We start from the raw sequence: 20,509 nt of genomic DNA, 5'->3' as shown, positions 1-20,509 counted from the left end.
CTGGGCTGTGGGCCTCATGTTGCGCCATGGCTGCATTTGCTGCAATTGGGTGGGATGTCGCTCGGGGCGGTGGCGGGGCCTGTGTCCCAATTGGGGGAAACCGAGTGTTGCTTTGTCAGTGCCAGGTCCGCACTGCTGTTTCTCTGTAAATGGCCAGTGCACGTCACGGCAGCTCCTGTGTTGAGCGTCTGCCCCCTGGTGATCAGTGTGCATCATAGGGACCGGTCGGATGGGTGGAGGGACACTTAGCATATTGGCCTTTTATATAGAGAGATGAGGAACCAGGAGCTCACTTTTAGGACTGGCCCAGTGTTACAACTAATAACCAGAGAAGCAGGGCTTGTATCCAGGCCTCTGCTCTTAGTCCAGACACTCTCTGAATTTAAGCAAAAGTTTAACAAAGAGAGAGATTCCGTTTAACCTTGATACAGGAACACCTTACTTTACACCCAGAGAAGGAAATGTTACCCTACCTGCTAGTCAGGCATTAAACAGTATTTTACACAGTCATAATAAATTATATCAATTTTCTATTTTGGAGCCAATCCATGGACAAAGCAGAAAAATTTTGGTTATAACTTCAAAATACCATATAAATAGTAATAGCCATGACAAAGTAGAAGCCAGGCTCATGGTGGCTCTAGGACTGAACATCTTCTAACATTTTAAGTGTATCTAATACAAAGTAAGAGAAATGCAGGGGCAAAGAAAGGATATAATGTGTGGTTAATGGAATAGAAAGGTTATTTAGTATATTATTCATAGCAACAAAATAACATATAAATAGCCAATGTCAGGAGGAAGTGCAGAGTAGGAGGGTCAGTGTCCTTGAGATGGAATCAATAGATGCTGCCTTAGGCTGAGATTCGTCAAAAGATATGAAGGGAAGATACAGAGGAGGTGGATGTTACACTCACCTCCTCCCTGGACAAACTGGAATTACAACTGAAATACAGATAGAACAGTCAACCTGAATAACTGACTGAAGAATAGCTGATCCGAAGTCTTATAGCCAAGGATTTACTGAAGAAGCTATATTGAGATTGGTAGGAAGGATGGGGATGAGAAAAAGGCTGGCCCTGCTTACACAGGTGGTGGCTGAGGTTCCAGAGGGATATCTCAGCTGCGAAACTCCCCCCAAGAAGAGTGAGGTCTCAACCCCAAGCTGGGCTCCCCAGCCCAGAGCCAGGAAGAGATGCCCACCTAACATCTGGTTGTGAGAATCAGTGGGAATTATCTGCCAGGGAGAGACAGGAGACCTCAAGAGACACATGCGGCCTCTTAAAGGCCCGATGCACAGAATAGCATTTGCAGCCACTCACCCTGGACTCGCAGGGAGGGCAGGTGGAACAGACTAGAGTTGTGTGAGGACCGACGCTGAGGCCCCTGTGCCGAGTCCCTCTCCCACACCGTAGGCACCATCTTCTGAGGTGGAGCACTCCCCTCCAGATGGCAGCAGCCTGGGAGAAAGCAACAGCCCTGCCCTCTGGACCAGGGGTCCTCAAACTACGGCCCGCGGGCCCCATGCAAATACAAATATTGTATTTATTCCCGTTTTGTTTTTTTCACTTCAAAATAAGATATGTGCAGTGTGCATAGGAATTTGTCCATAGTTTTTTTTAAACTATAGTCTGGCCCTCCAACGGTCTGAGGGACAGTGAACTGGCCCCCTGTTTAAAAAGTTTGAGGACCCCTGCTCTGGACTCTCCATCAACCCACCCTACCGAGCTTGCATCATGCTGAGCAGTTAGCTTCCTGGGCCAGAGTGTAGAGGTCTGGGCAGACTCAGGGAGTGTCACTGACATTCCCGAGCCCGACTGGCACCTCACCCTCTCCCAGCTCCCACAGATTATGTGGTTTAAACAACAGAAATTTATTTTCTCAGAGTTCTGGAAGCTAAAAGTCTAAGATCATGGTGTCAGCAGAATTGGTTTCTTATGAGGCCTTTCTCCTTAGCTTGCAGATGCTGTGAAGACGGCTGTCTTTTCTCTGTGTGTCTTTGTCCTAATCTCCTCTTGTTATAAGGACACCAGTCATATTGGATTACAGCCCACCCCAATTATCTCATGTAACCCTAATTACTAATTACCTATTTAAATACCTAATTACTAATACAGGCACATTCTGAGGTACTAGAGGTTAGGACTTCAATATATAAATCTGGGGGGTGGGGGCAGAGATGCAATTCAGTCCAAAACACCAGGTGAGCAAATATCTGAGTCTGCTTTCAATTCTTTGGCATACCTACCCAGAAATGGGATTGCAGATCATATGGTAATTCTATTTTTAATTTTTTGAGGAACAAGAATATCTTGCTTTCTGGAGATATCACATTCCCTGACTTTAAATTGTATTTAAAAACTACAGTACTCAAAACAATATGATATTAGCAAAAAATAGACACATAGAGCAATGGAACAGAATTGAGAGCTAAGAAATAAACACATATATGAGCAATATCATCAAAATATATAGTAGCCAAAGCAAACAATAGATTCAACATAATTCCTATCAAGATATCAATGGTGTATTTCACAGAACTAGAACAAATACCCCAAAATTTATGTAAAACCAAAAAGGACCCCGAATAACCACAGCAATCTTGAGAAAGAACAAAGTTGGAGGAATCATGCTACCTAGTATCAAACTATACTACAAGGCCATAGTAATCAAAACACCATGATACGGGCATAAAAACAGACATACGCAACAGGATAGAGAGCCCAGAAACATACCCATGCCTTTATGGTAGATTAGTGCTTGACAAAGGAGGCAAGAACATACAATAGGGTAAAGACAGTCTACTCAATAAATGGTGCTGGGAAAATGGGACAGATACGTGCAAAAAAAAAAAAATTCTTACACTGTACCAGTGGTTCTCAACCTGTGAGTCGCGACCCCTTTGGGGGTCGGACGACCCTTTCACAGGGGTCGCCTAGGACCATCGGAAAACACATATATAATTACATATTGTTTTTGTGATTAATCACTATGCTTTAATTATGTTCCATTTGTAACAATGAAAATACATCCTGCATATCAGATATTTACATTATGATTCATATGAGTAGCAAAATTACAGTTATGAAGTAGCAACGAAAATAATTTTATGGTTGGGGGTCACCACAACATGAGGAACTGTATTAAAGGGTCGCAACATTAGGAATGTTGAGAACCACTGCACTATACATAAGAATAAACGTAAAATGGATTTAAAAACTTAAATATTTTAGACTCAAAACTGTAAAATCTCAGACATTTCTCATAGCAGTTTTTTTTTTCTGATATATCTCCTCTAGCTAGGGAAACAAAAAATAAACAAATGGGACTATATCACTAAAACGTTTTTGCACAGTGAAAGAAACCATGAATAAAATGAAGAGAACCCCCTGAATGGGAGAACATATTTGCCAATGACACACTTGATAAGGAATTAATATCCAAATTTTACAAAGACCTTTAAAAAACTCAACACCTAAGAAACAAACACTCCAATTAAAAAATTGGTAGAGAACCTGAATAGACACTTCTCCAAAGAGAACATACAGATGGCCAATATACATATGCAAAGATGCTCAACATCACTAATCATCAGATTAAAACCACAATGAGGTATCACCACACACCTGTTAGAATGACCATCATCAACAAATTAACAGGTGTTGGTGAGGCTGTGGAGAAAAGGGAATCCTCATACACTGTTAGTGGGAATGAGGATTGGTGCAGCCACTGTGAAAAGCAGTACCTCAAAAAAAAAAAAATGGAACTGCCTCGTGACCCAGCAATTCCACTTCTGGGAATATATACAAAGAAACCCAAAACACTAATTCAAAGGAATATATGACCCCTGTGTTCACTGCAGTGTTATTTACAATAGCCAAGTTTTGGAAGCAGCGCAAGTGCCCATCAGTAGAAGAGTAGGCAAAAAAGCTGTGGTACATTTGCACAGTGGAATACTACTCAGCAGTAAAAAAGAAGGAAATCTTATCTTTTATGACAGCATGGATGGACCTGGGGGTATTATGCTATGTGAAATAAGCAATCAGAAAAAGACAAGCACTATATGATTTCACTTATATGTGGAATGTAATGAACAAAATAAATGCACAAACAAAATAGAAACAGACTCATAGATACAGAGAACAAACTGACAGCTGTCAGAGGGTGAGGGGTTGGGGGTCTGGGAGGAAAAAGTGAAGGGATTAAGCCAAAACAAAAACTCATAGACACAGACATCAGTATGGTGATTACCAGAGAAAAGGGGGCAGAGGGGAAGTAGAAAAGGGGGAAGGGAGGAAAAATGGTGATGGAAAGAGACTTGACTTGGGGTGGTGAACACATAATACAATATACAGATGATGTATTATAGAAGTGTATACCTAAAACCTATATAATTTTATTAACCAATGTCACCCCAATAAATTCAAATTAAAAATATATTATAATGGGGAGAAAGAGATATGAAGGAACCCACCAGAAGAGCTAAAAGGAAGTCATAAAAGGAGCTGCCCCCCCTAGGGTTAATGGGAGTAGGGGCAGGAGGTTATTAATGTCATCATAAGTCTTCTCTATCACATAATATATTGCAATGTTATTTCTTTAAGAAATTAAGGCAGTGAGAGGACGACTTTTAAAATACAAAAAACTGTGGACTGTACCCCATGTTCTCTGAGCAAACGCCCCATGAGAATTAGCTATAAAGCAGTCATTCGGTCTGCAAACAGAAATGAGAGTGTTCCAGGCTGTAACATTATTGATGACTGTTTCCAGTAGTCCAGCCGGACTAATGCTCTCCAGTGAAGCCAAGCTAATGTTGCTGGGAGCAGAAAGGAGCATATTTGTAAATGACAGAGAGGCCTGTGTGGCATCAGAGGACCATTAATGTCTGCTCCCCGAGACAGTGCTCGGAGGACATGAAGTCCCCCCAACCTGTGACAAGCCTGCACCCGTGCAGACAGCAGAGCACAGAGCCGCTGAATGAGGACTGGCCGCTCTGCGTGTGCAGGGGAAGAACAGAACTGGCAGATCACGCTTCCTGAGAGCTTTGCTGCACATCAGGTGCAATTAGCCTTCCGACAGTCTGAACTGAGGAAGCTGTGGCAAAACTTGGTGGTGCAGAACCCAGGCAGACAGCCAGACTTTTAAAGTCTCGTCTTTAAGACCACTTCCAGAAGTGGATTGTCCCAAGCTACGAGACTAAAGAATGTCAGGGCCCCTAGGTTTTGAGGGCATTCCTCCCCAAGAGAAGTGTCCTCGCTTATATAAGTTACCCCTAACATGGAATCTGGGGAACTCCCAGCCAGAGAAATTAGAAATTGATTTCAAATAGGCTTGGGCCCAGCGAGCCAACAGTACAGTAAGAAAACAGCACAATAGTAGGAATCTTCTCCAATGCCAGGACTGACGAAAACAAACACGAAATTGACCAGCACACTTAAGTGAAAATCCTTTTCAGAACACATCTTATTACCTTTATTTCCTGGGGTGTCATCAAGGAAGGCTCTGGATGTATTTACTGGGGTTGGATGGTTTATTCTTGTATTATCTCCCTCCTCTATTAATACGTACATTTCATTAACTTTTTAAGTAGCAATGGACACACACATTTAAGTGTAAAGGTTCCTAAACCCAAATAACACTTTATGCCCTATGTGCAGGTTTCTTGATTAGGAAAAAATGCACCTTTATCTTCAAGAGTGTGTATAAGCTCTACTAATCTCTTTGCTCAAAGTAACACAACATTCTGTTAAAATGAAATATTTTTACTATCAGTTTCTGCTGAGGCCCAAACCAACAGCAAGGTGTGAGACCTCGGGGCTTTCAAAGGAAGTGGTCAAAACCAGTTCTGCAGTCATTAGCTGTCCACCCACCTGCGGCCTTTCCAAGTAGTTAGAGACCAAGCAGGGAGTGGGGCACCTGTCCCAGCCCAGCTAAAGGGGCTTGCTTGAGTGACATCCTTTGTAGTGTAGGGGACATATATGTGCTTGACTAGTGTCTGACTCAGGTCTGAGATCCTGCAAACTCCCATGACCAAACAAGGAGAGTTTGACTAAGCCACTCACTCACTTCTGTCTCTTTTCCATGTTTTATTTTTCTCTTTAGCACTTCGGAGCAACATAACTATATATTTTACGTATTTATCTCATTGTCTTCCTCAGTACTATGTAAATTCCATGAGGCAAATATTTTTTTTATTTTGATCTCTGCTACATTGTAGCACCTATGTGGGTGTTTGTGTCATGTTCATTATCACGAATCATTCCATAACCATGCACATTCCATAGTATCATTTTACATGTGGGAAACTAGAACTCAGAAGGGTTAAGAAATGCACCCAATATCACACATATTACGTACAAGAGCCAGAATTCAAAGGTGAATGATCTGATTCCAAAGTTCATGCTCTGCCTGTCATGCGTTATCAGCTCAGGTGTCTGTTTCCTGAAAATGTACTCTTATCCTTTCTCAGGTGGCAGACAGTGCCCAATCTAAGATTTTTAGGGAAGTGACATGCCAGTTCTGTGCTCCAATCTCACTCAGTTCATACTGAATAATGAGGGTAACAAATATGGGGATTAATGAAATGGTTATGTAGCTTTCACTCAATGCCAAGACATGTTAATAAGTCAGATTATTCAGAATATACTTACTGGGACTTTACCATACAAATGCATAATTACATAGGGCTATTTTACAGAGTTTTTCATATATGTCATCTTGTTTAAGAATTAAACTAGTAGAAGCTGAAATAGCTTTCTTCTTGTTAAGTATTAGATATTTGTTATTTTAAAATATTGCTTTGTATAATTATGGTAAAATACACATAGTATAAAATTTACCATCTTAGCCATTTTAAGTGCACAATTCAGTAATATCAAGTACAATGACAGTGTTGTACAAACAATTGCCAGAACTCTTTTCATTTTGCAAAACAGAAACTCTACACCTATTAATGACTCTCTATTCCCCAGCTACCACCACCCTTTTCTACTTCCTGATTCTATGAATTTGACTACTCTAGGTCCTGCATATAAATGGAATTATATAATATTTATCTTTATATGACAGGCTTCTTTCACTTAATATAATATTCTCCCTTATAAAATACTAAATAATGTTCCATGGAATGTAATAACACATTTGTGTTTATCCATTCATCCATCAATTGACACTTGCATTGCTTCCACCTATTGGCAACTGTGAATATGGGTGTGTTAGTTTGCTAAGGCTGCCATAACAAAGTACCACAGATTAAGTGGCCTAAACAACAGACACTTATTTTCTCACAGTTCTGGAGGCTGGAAGTCCAAAATCAAGGTGTCAGCAGAGTTGGTTTCTTGTGAGACCTCTCTCGATAGCTTGTAGATGGCTGTCTTCACACAGTCCTTTCTCTGTGTGGCTTTGTCCTAATCTCCTCTTTTTATAAGGACACCAGTCATACTGGATTACAGCACACCCCAATTATCTCATGTAACCTTAATTACCTATTTAAAGACCCTATCACCAAAAACAGGCACATTCTGAGGTACTAGAGGTTAGGACTTTAACATATGAATTTGGGGGTGAGGAGAGAGAAGCAATTCAGTCTAAAACACTAGGTGAGCAAATATCTGAGAGTCTGCTTTCAATTCTTTGGCATAACTACCCAGAAATGGGATTGCTGGATCATATGGTAGTTCTATTTTTAATTTTTTTGAGGAACAAGAATATCTTGCTTTCTGGAGATATCACACTCCCTGACTTCAAATTATATTACCAAACTACAATAATCAAAACAGTATTATATTGGGGAAAAAATACATACACAGACCCATGGAACAGAATTGACAGCCCAGAAATAAATACATATATGGGCAACTAATTTTTTTACAAAGGAGCCACAAACATACAACAGGGAAAGGAAAGCCTTTTCAATAAATGGTGTTGGAACAATTGCAAAGTCACATGCAAAAGAATGAAACTAAATTGTTCTCTAACCCTGTACATGAAAATTAACTCAAAATGGATTACAGACTTGATAACAAGACCTAAAGTAATAAAATACAAAGAAGAATATATAGGTACTAACCTTATGAACCTTGGTTTTGAAGGGGTTTTTGTGAACTTGACCCCCAAAGGCAAGGGAAGTAAAAGCAAAAATAAATGAATGGGACTATATCAAACGAAAAAGTTTCTGCACAGCAAAAGAAACCATCAGCAAAACAAAAAGGCAACCAAATAAATGGGAGAAGATATTGGCAAATGGTACCTCCAATAAGGAGCTAATATCCAAAATCTATAAAGAACTAATACAACTCAACAAAAAACAAACAATCCAATTAAAAATGGGCAAAGGACCTAAAAATACACAGACTGACAGAAGACAAATTGCCAACAAATATATAAAAAGATACTTAACTGGCTGTAAGGTACATGCAAATCAAAACCATGAGATACCACCTCACACCTGTTAGAAAGAGACTATCACTAAGACAAAAAATAAGTTGGAGAAATGAGAACTCTGGTACACTGCTAGTAGGAATGTAAATTGGTGTATCCACTATGGGACAATATGGATAGTCCTCAAAAATATTAAGAATAGAGCTACCCTGCCGAAACCGGTTTGGCTCAGTGGATAGAGCATCGGCCTGAGGACTGAAAGGTCCCAGGTTCGATTCCGGTCAAGGGCATGTACCTGGGTTGCGGGCACATCCCCAGTAGGAGATGTGCAGGAGGCAGCTGATCGATGTTTCTCTCTCATCGATGTTTCTAACTCTCTATCTCTGCCTTCCTCTCTGTAAAAAATCAATAAAATATATTTTAAAAGAAAAAAGAATAGAGCTACCAAAATAAAAATAACAAAAAGAAAAATAGAGCTACCATATAACCCAGCAAACCTTTTTCTGGGTATCTACCCCAAAATTTTGAAAACACTTATTCATAATAGACATAGAAACAACCTAAGTGTCCTTTGGCAGATGACTGGATGAAGAAGATGTGGTACATGCATAAAGTAGAATACTACTCAGCCATAAAAAATGATGAAATGTTGCAATTTTACAACAACATGGATGGATCTTGAGAGCATCATGCTAAGTGAAACAAGTCAGACGGAAAAGGACAAGAACCCCCACTCATATGTGGGATATAAAACAGAAAGAACAAACAAACAAAACACACAAACTCATAGACATAGACAATACTATGATGGCTACCAGGGGGAAATGGGACGAGAGAAGGATGAAGATGGTAAAGGGGTGATCGAAGGAGCCTACACTTTTGGTGGTGAGCACAATAAATTTTTAAAAAGAAAATTTGTACTGAAACATATGTATCTTATAAGTACAAAACAATAAATAATATGCAAAGTTTCAAACTGTGATCATTGAATTTCATTTGTTTATAAAACACCCAGTTTATAATTTAACATAATAAAGACATTATGACTACAAACAATGTTGCTTTGTAAAGCGTATTCTACCTACTTATTTTTTCTCAACCTTTTCGGCCCATCTTTACTCTTCTCAAGACAACAAAAATCACCAAGTTCACATCAAGCATCATATACTGCATTTGTTTTTTGCTAGTTTATATGATTATTTTCAAGTTCCTAAGCACATTGGCTTAGCTGCCTTGGATTTGGCAAATCTGTATTCAATGTGACCCTGGGCAAGCCACTGCACCTCCCTGGGCCTCAGCTTCCTCATCTGTGAGGTGAAGTGGTGGGCTGAGAGGTACACAGAGGGGCCAGACAGAGACGATGCAAAGTAGAACAGGCCCAGTATAATGCAGAGGAGAGTAGTGGGGACCTTAGTGAACTGGAGGGGACATGCCCAGTTTAAAGGGAGCAGCCACAACCTCATAGCTACTCAGAGTTTCCAGCTGTTCTGGTTTCTCATAAGAAGTGGTGGGAAACTTTTTTTGTGGGAATTCCCTATTTCTTAATTTAGCAATAACTCAACCTCAAAAAATCTCTTTTGTTTTTACTGGATATATACCTTGGAGTAAAATTGCTGGCTCAAATGGTTTAAGGACTCATGAAACGGTTTTCCAAAGTAGCTGAATCACTTAACATTCTCATCAGCAATGCAGGAGGTCTCCAATTTCTCACATTCTTTCCAACACTTGTCTTTTTTATTACAGCCATCCTAGTGGATACAAAGTGCCATCTCATAGTGGTTTTGATTTGCATTCCCCTGCAAATATATCTTCTTTGGAGAAATGTCTATTCAGATCCTTTACCTATTTCTAAAGTGCATTATGAGTTCTCTAAATAATCTGATACAAGTCCCTGTGAGTCTCATTTTTGTCCCCAAACTTAATGCTCAGAACATTCTACTTACTAAGACAGGAAACTATTTTAATACACGTGGAAAACAGTGTAAATAGCAATGTGGTCTTTTTTTAAATAAGCCTATTAGATTTTATCAAATTTTGACGATGTGATACTAAAGAAATTGGGTATTTCTTTTTTCTGTAATCATATTGAATTTTAACTAAAATAATTCATAAATGTACCTATTAATACTCTAGGTTTCTTTTATATTTTAATGTTACCTTAAACAGGCTAGTAGCTTACTCCTAGTTTCCAAAAATAAAAGATAAATATTAGATTGAAAAATATTTGCAAACTGGGTTTGCTTCTGGGGAGGTGAATCTCTGGGTCACAAGAGGTCAGTAGAAAGAGGAGGATGACTTTTTATTTTACACTACAAGTAGTGCCATTTAAATAATTTTAAAAAGAAAAGCACTTCTAGAATATTCTCAGTAATCCCCTTAATCTTAGGAGGGATATCGATAAGATTAATAACTAAACACTCAGACAAGAAGGGGAAAATTTAGTTTTGAATCTCATCAAATAAATTATATGTTTACAAAATAATCCATTAGAGCAGTGGTTCTCAACCTTGGCTGCACATTAGAATCACCTGGGAATCTTTTAAAAATCCTGGGCCCAGAAGTCAGGATTTTTTAAAAATTCCCAGGTGATTCTAATGTGCAGCCAAGGTTGATAACCACTGCATTCGATGTTTATTTAATTACATATAAACTCAAATGCCCCCCCCCTAAAAAATAGAAATAAAAACGCAGAGGCACACCACAATTACATATTTTCTGATCATCTTGTTTTTAGTTTTGAGGTTTAAGTAGATAAATAATTTATCTTTCTCATAAAGCTTAACCAGCAGGATCATTTTGTACCCACAGGAGTAGTGAATGGCATTTTAACAGCTAAAAGGCAAAAGTCAAATAAAGTCCATAACTGCATCATTGTTTTGATCCAAAAAATAACCTGGGTCATGTTTATTGCTACACAGTGCCTCTCAAAATAGCAGCCCTTGAAAACTGGTGGTTTACTTAACCCAAGAAATCTGTGAAGGTTTATAACAAACTCAACAGCTAGATGGGGGGAAGCCACATTCACCCTGCTCTTTAAAATCCATTGGAGCAGACTGTTTCCCATATTGTATAACCCATCTTAGGTTTTTGATCAGCAAGAGAACTTCTAGCCTGATTGACATGACTCAGTGCTTGAGCTTCAACCTATGAACCTGGAGGTCACGGTTCAATTCCGGGTCAGGGCACATGCCCGTGTAGTAGGCTCGATCCCCAGTGTGGGGAATTCATATTGATGTTTCTATCTCTTTCTCTCCCTCTCCCTTCCTCTCTGAAATCAATAAAGATTTTTTTTTTAAAGAGAGAGAACTTCTTATACTGTGTCCAGAATTTAGGAGAAAACGTATCAAGCCAAAAGTGAAGTGGTTTTAGTTCTTTGATTCCCACATTCTCAAATACCATCAACTGGAAGACTTATGGGAGATTCCTCCCTTCACTTCCTCTTAGCACTGGTCTGTATTCTTATAATTTTCTTTATAATGAACATGATTTCTTTTTTTAAGACATATGTGCCCTGAATCGAACCATGACCTGTTGATTCATAGGTCACCGCTCAACCACTGAGCCATGCCAGCCGGGCTGAACGTGATTTATTAAGATCACACAATTCTTTTCATAAAGAATTTTTGATACTGTAAAGGTCAGGACTTCTAACTATTTCACATGTCTTCAACTACTAGATAAATACAGAAATAGAATGGGAAAGGGCAGGGGAATACAATGTCTTCAATATCTCCCATCCGCCTGGGAGGCTCAGACAAGAAACTCAGAGGATGGCTGTAGATGGGGGTTTTCAATGAGGGGTGAGCTCTGAGTGGAGCCCAGAAGGGGACAGGCCCTGGTAACAGGGGAGGTGAGAGTGGAAGCCAGTCTCCCACACTCCTGGTCTCAGCCCTACTTACTGCCCAGGGACAGCCACAGGCCACTGCCAAAGTTAGTTCCCCATCTCCTCTAACACCAATATCACACTCTTCCACCATTGTCTGCAGATATTTTGCTCCCACAAAACCGCCACGTGGCAAATTCCCACAGGTTAAAAACATAACTTTCATTTCAGCGGGGAAAAGATTGTGCATTTCTGAGCCCTTAACTTAATCCCCAATTTAAATACTATGAAAATGGACCGATTACCTAAACAGCAAGCACTGGTATCATGACAAAACATGGGGGTTTCCCTTCATAAATGACTCTTCGATATGACTTGGGCTTTTGTTGTTACTAAGGGTACATTTAGGCTACCCTCACAAAGTACACGCTCGGTATTCATGAGATTCATTTATGTGTTTATGTAATTCATTGCCACTCACAGTGTAGGCCTTGGACTAGCACAGTGATGGCGAACCTTTTGAGCTCGCCTGTCAGCATTTTGAAAAACCCTAACAACTCTGGTGCCAGGTCACATATAGAAATTTTTTGATATTTGCAACCATAGTAAAACAAAGACTTATATTTTTGATATTTATTTTATATAGTTAAATGCCTTTTAACAAAGAAAAATCAACCAAAAAAATGAGTTCACGTGTCACCTCTGACACGTGCATCATAGGTTCGCCATCACTGGACTAGCAGCATGAGCATCACCTGGGAGCTTGTTAGACACACAAACCCATGGGCTCCCACTGAGTCAGCAACTCTGGAGGGTGGGGCCTGGGAAAGTGGGTTTAATCAGCCCTCCGGGGGCTTCTGATGCACACCGAAGTTTCAGAACCTTGGCCGTGGTTAAACCTTTCTTGCCAAAAAGAAGAAAAAAGGAAAAAAACAATAGAAAGAAATCATCAATGCCAACTATGCACAAGGTTACCTTCTATAAACTAGCAAAGCATGAGTAATACTGTGAGAGGGAAACGTAAGCATCGAGAAGCAACTATTCAAAGTCAAAGATGACAGCGGTCCTGGACAGTCACAGTAATTCTCCCTGACAAGGCCTGGGACCCACAGATCACCTCTCAGAAATGTAAGAAATGTTTCATATACCGAAGGAGACAGAAAATTCACTATAAGTCAAACCAAATTATTTAAAGTCAAGTGAGCACATCTCAGGTGTAACCATATTTCCTTCAAACGCTCAAAAAAAAAAAAAAAAGTTGTATCCCTAAAACCTTTCCTAGCCTGCTCAACTACAATTTGGGAGGTGTCCTCGGGTTTTGTTCTGGAGGTCACACGCTCATCATTACTCTTCTTTATTTCTCCAGTAAAGGGTTACCTTCCAGTTCAACATTTACCTCGGAAGAGGGGACCATCTACTTGACTTCTGAGCCCAATGCTCTGGAAATGCAGGACGATAACGCCTCCGTGCTCGATGTTTATTTAGTAAGTAATTTCTAGTTCCTTCCCCTTCCCTGCGGGTTTACAAATGGATACAGGTCATGGTTTACACGGAACAAGTTCTGTAAGACCAGGCATGCTTGGGTGTTCAAAGAAACAGTGGCACCCTGTCTCTTCTACAAATGGTGCGGCTTTTCACAAGCCATGTTTTCCCACCATTCACATAGAACATTACACAAGAGTACTATCTAGGGTAAGATACTAAATCACCAGGTGTAATAAAAGGGCAGATGCCCTAATGCCAAGCAAAGTGCAGCTCCTAGGTGTTTTTCCCCAAGTAATGTCATCTTTGACTCAACTGTATTGCCTTGTGTGTGACTCTTCATTTGAGGGAGACTGCCTTGAAACCTTGGTACCCTGAGAGGCACCAAGGGGGGTTGTGGGAAGAACCTGAATTCAGCATCCAGAATCTTGGTTCGCTCCCTCCCTCCGTAGTCACCAAGCAGCTGTGTGATCTGGGCAGGGACCTCTCAGGCTGTGTGTCCTTATTTGCCAAAGAAGAGAAATAACGCCTGCCCTGCCCACCTCACAGTGACCATGTGTGTGGACACCCTTTAGTGTCCCTCAGATTGTCTCTAGAGCAGTGGTTCTCAACCTTCCTAATGCCACGACCTTTAATACAGTTCCTCATGTTGTGACACCCAATTTCATTGTTACAAATTGAACATAATGAAAGCATAGTGATTAATCACAAAAACAATATGTAATTATATATGTGTCTTCCGATGGTCTTAGGCGACCCCTGTGAAAGGGTCGTTCGACCCCCAAAGGGTCAAGATCCACAGGTTGAGAACCATTGCTCTAGAGCAGCCATGGGCAAACTACTGCCTGCGGGCCAGATCCGGCCCGTTTGAAATGAATAAAACTAAAAAAAAAAAGACCATACCCTTTTATGTAATGATGTTTACTTTGAATTTATATTAGTTCACACAAACACTCCATCCATGCTTTTGTTCCGGCCCTCCAGTCCAGTTTAAGAACCCACTGTGGCCCTCGAGTCAAAAAGTTTGCCCACCCCTGCTCTAGAGGCATAACTGGATTGTTAGATGAGGCCTAGAACAATACTCAAGACTGTAAACGAGGAGAGTGAGTACTTCCCCTGAAAAGTACATCTCATTCTCATTCTCCACGTCCTTATACACCTGCACCAAATCTCATGGGACAAGGAAATGTTGATTTAGAATTTTCTGCTTTTTAAAGTTTTGCCAAACCTGAGCCCATATACCACATCCCTTTTCGTGTGCCAGCTCGACGTCGGGAAACGACACCACTGTCTCATAGTAGCATATCTCCCACCTCATTTTGTGCTTCTCCACATTCCCCAACATGGCACTGCGTTTTCTAGGTGTACTCTGCAGAACTTCAGTCACCCAAAATTTTACTCCTCAGTCCAAAGCCCTCTAATGTCCCCCTATTTCTCCTGGAGTCAACTCCACAGTCCTCAAGGCCCTCTCCAGTCTGGTCTCCCCGCCTCTCTGACCTCCGCCCCCCGCCTCTATCCTCCTCTCCGATGCTGTGCCAGCCACACCGGCCTCCTTCGTGCTCTTCAGACCAAGCATGTTTTTGCTCAGGGCCTCTGCACTGACTACTGGACACCTTCTCAGCTGTCCCATGCTTATTCCCTCACTTCCTTCAGGTCTCTTCCCAACATCTCCTTCTCAGAGAGGTTTTCCATGAAGACCCGCTATATAAAATAGCAGCTCCCTCTCCAGATAAAAATATTATGGAAGAGTTTTTTTTAACAACCCCTGCACATCCTGGTTGTGGCAAACAGAATTTTTTCCCACTAAGCAATGCTCCTCTTCACACTTTTAAAAAGTAAGGTATGTGTACATTGCAAAATCTTCACAGAAGAGTTGGTTCCTCTCCATAACCAAGAAGATAAGAAATTATAGGAAAAAATATATACATTACTTTTTTGGTCTCATGCTAAGTTTTGTTACATCTGAAAGTAGAAACCAAGAAAGCTGAAATGAAAGACCATGTGAATCCTCATCTTCATGAGCCACTTGTGCGGATTTGCACCAGCCGAGGGAGTGTGATACTGCTGAGTGGGATGTAAGATCACAAGGTGGTTAAATGGCATTGCCAGTACCAGTTCCTTTTCCATTATCCCTTAGTCCTTTGGTAGAAAAGTTGCCTTATTAATCATTTTGTTCCTCCTTGGTAACCATCAGTTTCATCTATGAGAACACTGCTTCTTAACTGGTTTTATTAAGGTTTAATTTTCTTGTTTTATGTCTTTGATATTGAAAGCAAAGCATTTCAGCAAAGGATGGCGCTTGCCTCAGAAGCCATAGGGAAAAGCTGCAGGATCCATCACTGATTGTATAGAGAACAGTTGAGGGTCAAGTAGATAAAAAGGAATCATGGGGGTTGGAAACTGAAAGAGAAGGTGGTGGTGGTTAGCTGGCTGGTGTGGTCTGCTGACCAGTTTTCCCAGCTCAGCTTTTGTTGTGGTTCAGAAGCACTGGAGGACAGGACAGGAAAGGGAAGGCAGAGGGGAGTCAATGTATGGAGAGAGCAACAAGATAGTGGAAATTTTTCTCCCCAAGGTTGGAGAAAAACTGATCTAGGCTCATTTTGTAGCTAATAACAATAAGCTGTGAAACATTTTTGAGTGTTTCCTACATGCCTGACACTGTTCTAAATACTTTATATATATTAACTTATTTAATTCTCACAACATGAGGCAGATGTGGTTACTAGCTTCTACTTTTTACAGATAAGGAAATTAAGGCTCATGGAGATGATGCAATTTGTCCTGGTTATGCAGCCAGTAAACACTAGCCCTGAGCCACACTCTTAACTGCTGCCTGGATTAGGAATTATGCTTCCTTTGCAATATGCAAATTAGAACTAGAGAAGCTAAAAGGTGCATCCAAAGTCAGACAACAAGGTAACAAACACAGCACAAAAAACAGAGGATACAGAGACAACTTGGGTTACTAAGCATTGGTTCTTTTTAAATTTCAATACAGAATGAGAATGTTCAAGAAGAATGGTGTGAGGGAAACAGTCTGGTATTGTTGGAAGAGCATAGCGTTTTGAATAATAATAATAATAATAATAATAGCCAAACTAAGCATGTGACCTCGGCCAGGCACTGTCCTGGTGCTGGTCTTACAGTAGCTCTTTCATGAAGGTGGGTGTTACATGTGTCTCCATTCATGCAGATAAGGAGACCGAAGCACCTCATCAGCTCTCTGAGCTGGCAGATGGCAGAGCGGACAGTCCAATCCAGCCCCACCTACACGTGGAACCATGCAGCACCCAATCGCTGTACTTGTTACTGATGATTGACACAAGTCCCACATCCATCACGTTCAGTCATGCTTTTAAGAGTGAGAGATGCAGCCCAAAAAGGAAAGAGTTGAGGTTTTATGTCGAGAATGGTTTTTGTACAATTCCACTTTAATCATTGTTTCCTTTCTATTTTTTTATGGTTCTAGTAAAGTCATTCTTAAACCTTCTGATCTCAGGACCCCTTTATAATCTTAAAAGTTACTGAGGAACCCAAGAGTTTTTCTGTATGTAAGTTCATAGTTAAAAATTAAACTGATAATACTCTGAACAATAAAGATAATTTTTTTAAAAATTAAAATGAGAAAGTATTTAAATGTTATTAATTCATTTAAAATAATAACTCTATTAAATGTTTATGAAAATAACTATGTAATCCAGAACAAAAATAAATTTAGTGAGGAGAGTGGCATCATTTTACATTTTTGCAATCCCTAATGTGTGACTTAACAGAAGCTGGCCTCTCATATGTTCCTACATTAGTCTGTTGCAGAATGGCACATCATTGTACTTCACATGTACACCCGTGACAGGGAGTGAGAATGAAAAGGCAAATAACACCTCAGTATTAATAGGAAAATAGTTGGAGCTCATGGATCCCCAAAAATGGTAGCCCCTACAGTTGTTCTGGTCCTTCAAATTAGTCCCTTCACCTATTGCAGAGCCAAATGGGAAGTGAATTAATTACAAATAGACATCTGGATTCTATGCCTGTCTCTGCCTCTCATTCATCATTGACGTTGAATTAATCAGTCACTCTATGGGTGCCTCAGTTTTCTCATCTATAAAATGGATCATTAAACCATCTCTAAGACCCCTTCCAGCTCTGACCACCTGTGACTTATTCTAAATTACAAGGTGCTGCAGACTAGGCTTGTCCACAGTAGGTACAGTCATTTCTCCAAATTCCACTGTTTCATCACATATTCCACCTAAACTTTCACAATAAACTTAAATTTGATAGCAACATATCTAGGAAGTTCTGCACCATTACCTTGTAACTCTAGGGTATGTTTTCCTGCTGGAGATTTATTATTTTGTATGCCCTTCCAGATCTGAAAGGATACAGTCCAGTAACCTCCCTTCAGTATTTTTATTTGCTTCAAGACTATGAAAGAGAGAGTGGAAAGGAAAAACACCTAAGGGAAACAGCTTTGTCTCTCCTGCCTCTTGACACAATTTGAATTCTCTTAATCAGAGCCACCCTTACCTGAAGGGGACTTGGAGCCTTCTGTGGTGACATTGTGTTCGGTGTTGTAACCAAACGTACTCAGATTTCTCCTGTAATGTTTCTCCCCCTTTAAGATACTGCATTTCTCTCTTGGTCCTTGTGACCTAATCCCCGGGTGCTACTATTTGTACTAATGGACAATACTGTTTATACCCCTTTAAAAAGATATCGTTTAACCGCAAATGACTTATGCACACGAGATAACATCTGAAATTTCTTTTAAGGATCGCCCCACATATGTGTATGTAAATTAGGCCAGCTATCCTGCTGTCTCCTGTGATTTGACATAAAATTAAAAGGATAGGGTACCTTAGCTCATTATTCCACTGCCCTTATTAAAACATTTGGTTCAGGCTCCATGTCCCTAGCTATCTGCACTGCTCTGAAAAGGCAATTCACCTCTATACTCTAGACCAGCGCTTTTCAACTGTACGCTTCAAGAATGTTTAAAACATGTAATACCTGACTATTTAGTCAGGGGCACTGACCACTTTCCCTTAGATTATCAAATGAAAAAATGACAACAGCCAACACAATAGCTGTCCAGTGTGAACGAATGAAAATCATACCTATATTTGGTCAGATCAACCAAAAAATACATTTTGTTTTTTTAGTGTGCTACAGAATTTTAGTACCGGGTTTATGTATGCCATGAGATGAAGAAGGTTGAAAATCGCTGCCGAGTTTCAGGCTGTCTGAATCATTTGCAAATATTCAAATCAAGGGAGGTGTTTCAGAAGATGATTTTATCCCGGAACCAGAGATGTGTTTTCCATTGAAATTTTGAGTTGATGACACAGATTAGGGTATTTAAAAGAATACAATAGAGATGAACAGGCTCTATTGACTTAAAATGGGCAATCATGCGGTCTTAGTAGAGTCCACTGTTTGAATAATCCGACATTCTACGGCACTGACATGGTCGAGGTAGCTGTTATTTCAGTTACTGAGGCAGCTTCGTTGCCTGGTGTAGAATGCAATTTGGTGTTAAGGGGAAGAGGAACAACTAACCAAGTCATCGCAGCAGAAAAATGTTGTGGGTGACTAGCTGGGGATGGATAGGTAAGCGAGAGAGACAGGATCACTTTTTAAATATGGAAAACTGAAAGATGGCTGCTACTCAAGAGTGACTTTCTTGCCTCTGTTATTTAGTCCCGAGGATATGTCCTTTCTTTTTACATATTATCATCCTCCCAATAATATATAGTTTCATTCAGGTATGTGTGTCTGCACAACGGCTATTTGAAGTGCAAAGATAGCTACGGGCAAAGGAGAAGAAAGAGCTAAGCCACTTTTCAGGCATGCTGGAGTTGGAGATGGCGCTCTGATGTGCCGCTGCTGGATGGCCTGATTACTGAGCGTGTCCTTAGGGTGGCTAACAGCACTCTTTGATCATGGGACAGGGTGGCAGAGAAGTGAAAATACTGAATGAACAGCTTATCATGTTATGTATGAGAAAAAGAAGGAAAACATTTTAAATTAGGTCAGGGTGTCTTAGAAAATTCAGCGGAACTTTCTGACAAGAGAAATGGCACTTCTGGATTGGACTCGGTTGGCGTGGTGTGAATGGCATATACGTGAAGTATCAGGTGTCTCTCGTCCCTCCTGGTCTGACCGGTGTTGGCTGCTGCAAGGGGTGTTCATTTGAAACAGTGGCAATTCTATTGCCTCTCAGCAGAGAACAAGATTCCCCACTGACCCAAAAACAAAAACGCTGCTGAGGTTTTCGGTACATTTTAGTGAGAGCAAAGTAGGAAGAGGAAAGCACTGCCTTTGGATTGGAGGGCATTTAACCAGAACGCCACGTCCTTCCACTATCTGACCACTTGTTGAGAAATGAGATTTCAGAAAGGCCAAAATAGCCCCCCCCCTTTTTAATCTCTAGAAATGCTTGGTCCCCTTAAGTAGTTGGAAATCCTGGAAAGAAAAACAAAGAAAAGAATCGCACGGCCTGAACCCCACGGCACCTAGAAGTGTTTCCTGTACTGAAACGAGCGATACAAGCTTCAAAATGATGAAGCAACCCGTCAGGCTGGATTGGGAGGTTACCAGGAGGATTTTACTTTAAACAAACAGTATTAAACTACTGTTTAAGGATTAGCTTAGGGAACTGGAGTTGGAGTTTAAAGACACATTGGCTGTTTGGTTACAGTAGGCCCACAATTAGCGATGGGATGACAGCCTGTGAGGTTGCGGCAGTTGTGTTCTGTCCTCGCTTCTCAGTGTCATGGCCTCACAGGCCAGCTTGGTTTTCTCTTCCTCCAGCTTGCCTGG

The 20,509-nt window shown here is 40.6% G+C and overlaps 1 protein-coding gene across 3 annotated transcripts in view; it reads left to right on the top strand.

Annotated features, from left to right (window-relative positions):
* Positions 1 to 20,509, top strand: part of PIP5K1B (phosphatidylinositol-4-phosphate 5-kinase, type I, beta) — a 309,531-nt gene that overhangs the window by 281,679 nt on the left and 7,343 nt on the right. Inside the window, exons 13-14 of one of the 3 annotated variants that reach the window (XM_015565016.1) lie at positions 13,569 to 13,686; positions 16,878 to 17,084. In XM_015565016.1, coding sequence (XP_015420502.1) covers positions 13,569 to 13,686; positions 16,878 to 16,997 — 238 coding nt within the window. In that variant the 3' untranslated portion in view covers positions 16,998 to 17,084. Of the gene's footprint in view, positions 1 to 13,568; positions 13,687 to 16,877; positions 17,085 to 20,509 lie in introns of those variants that run through there. The other 2 variants (XM_015565015.1, XM_015565018.1) reach the window with 2 other exon arrangements.

This window comes from Myotis davidii, unplaced genomic scaffold (genome assembly GCF_000327345.1).
Source record: "Myotis davidii unplaced genomic scaffold, ASM32734v1 scaffold616, whole genome shotgun sequence".
In the NCBI taxonomy this organism is placed as follows: Eukaryota; Metazoa; Chordata; class Mammalia; order Chiroptera; family Vespertilionidae; genus Myotis; species Myotis davidii.
Note: the sequence above shows the minus strand (reverse complement) of the source record. Positions and strands in the feature narration are given on the sequence as shown.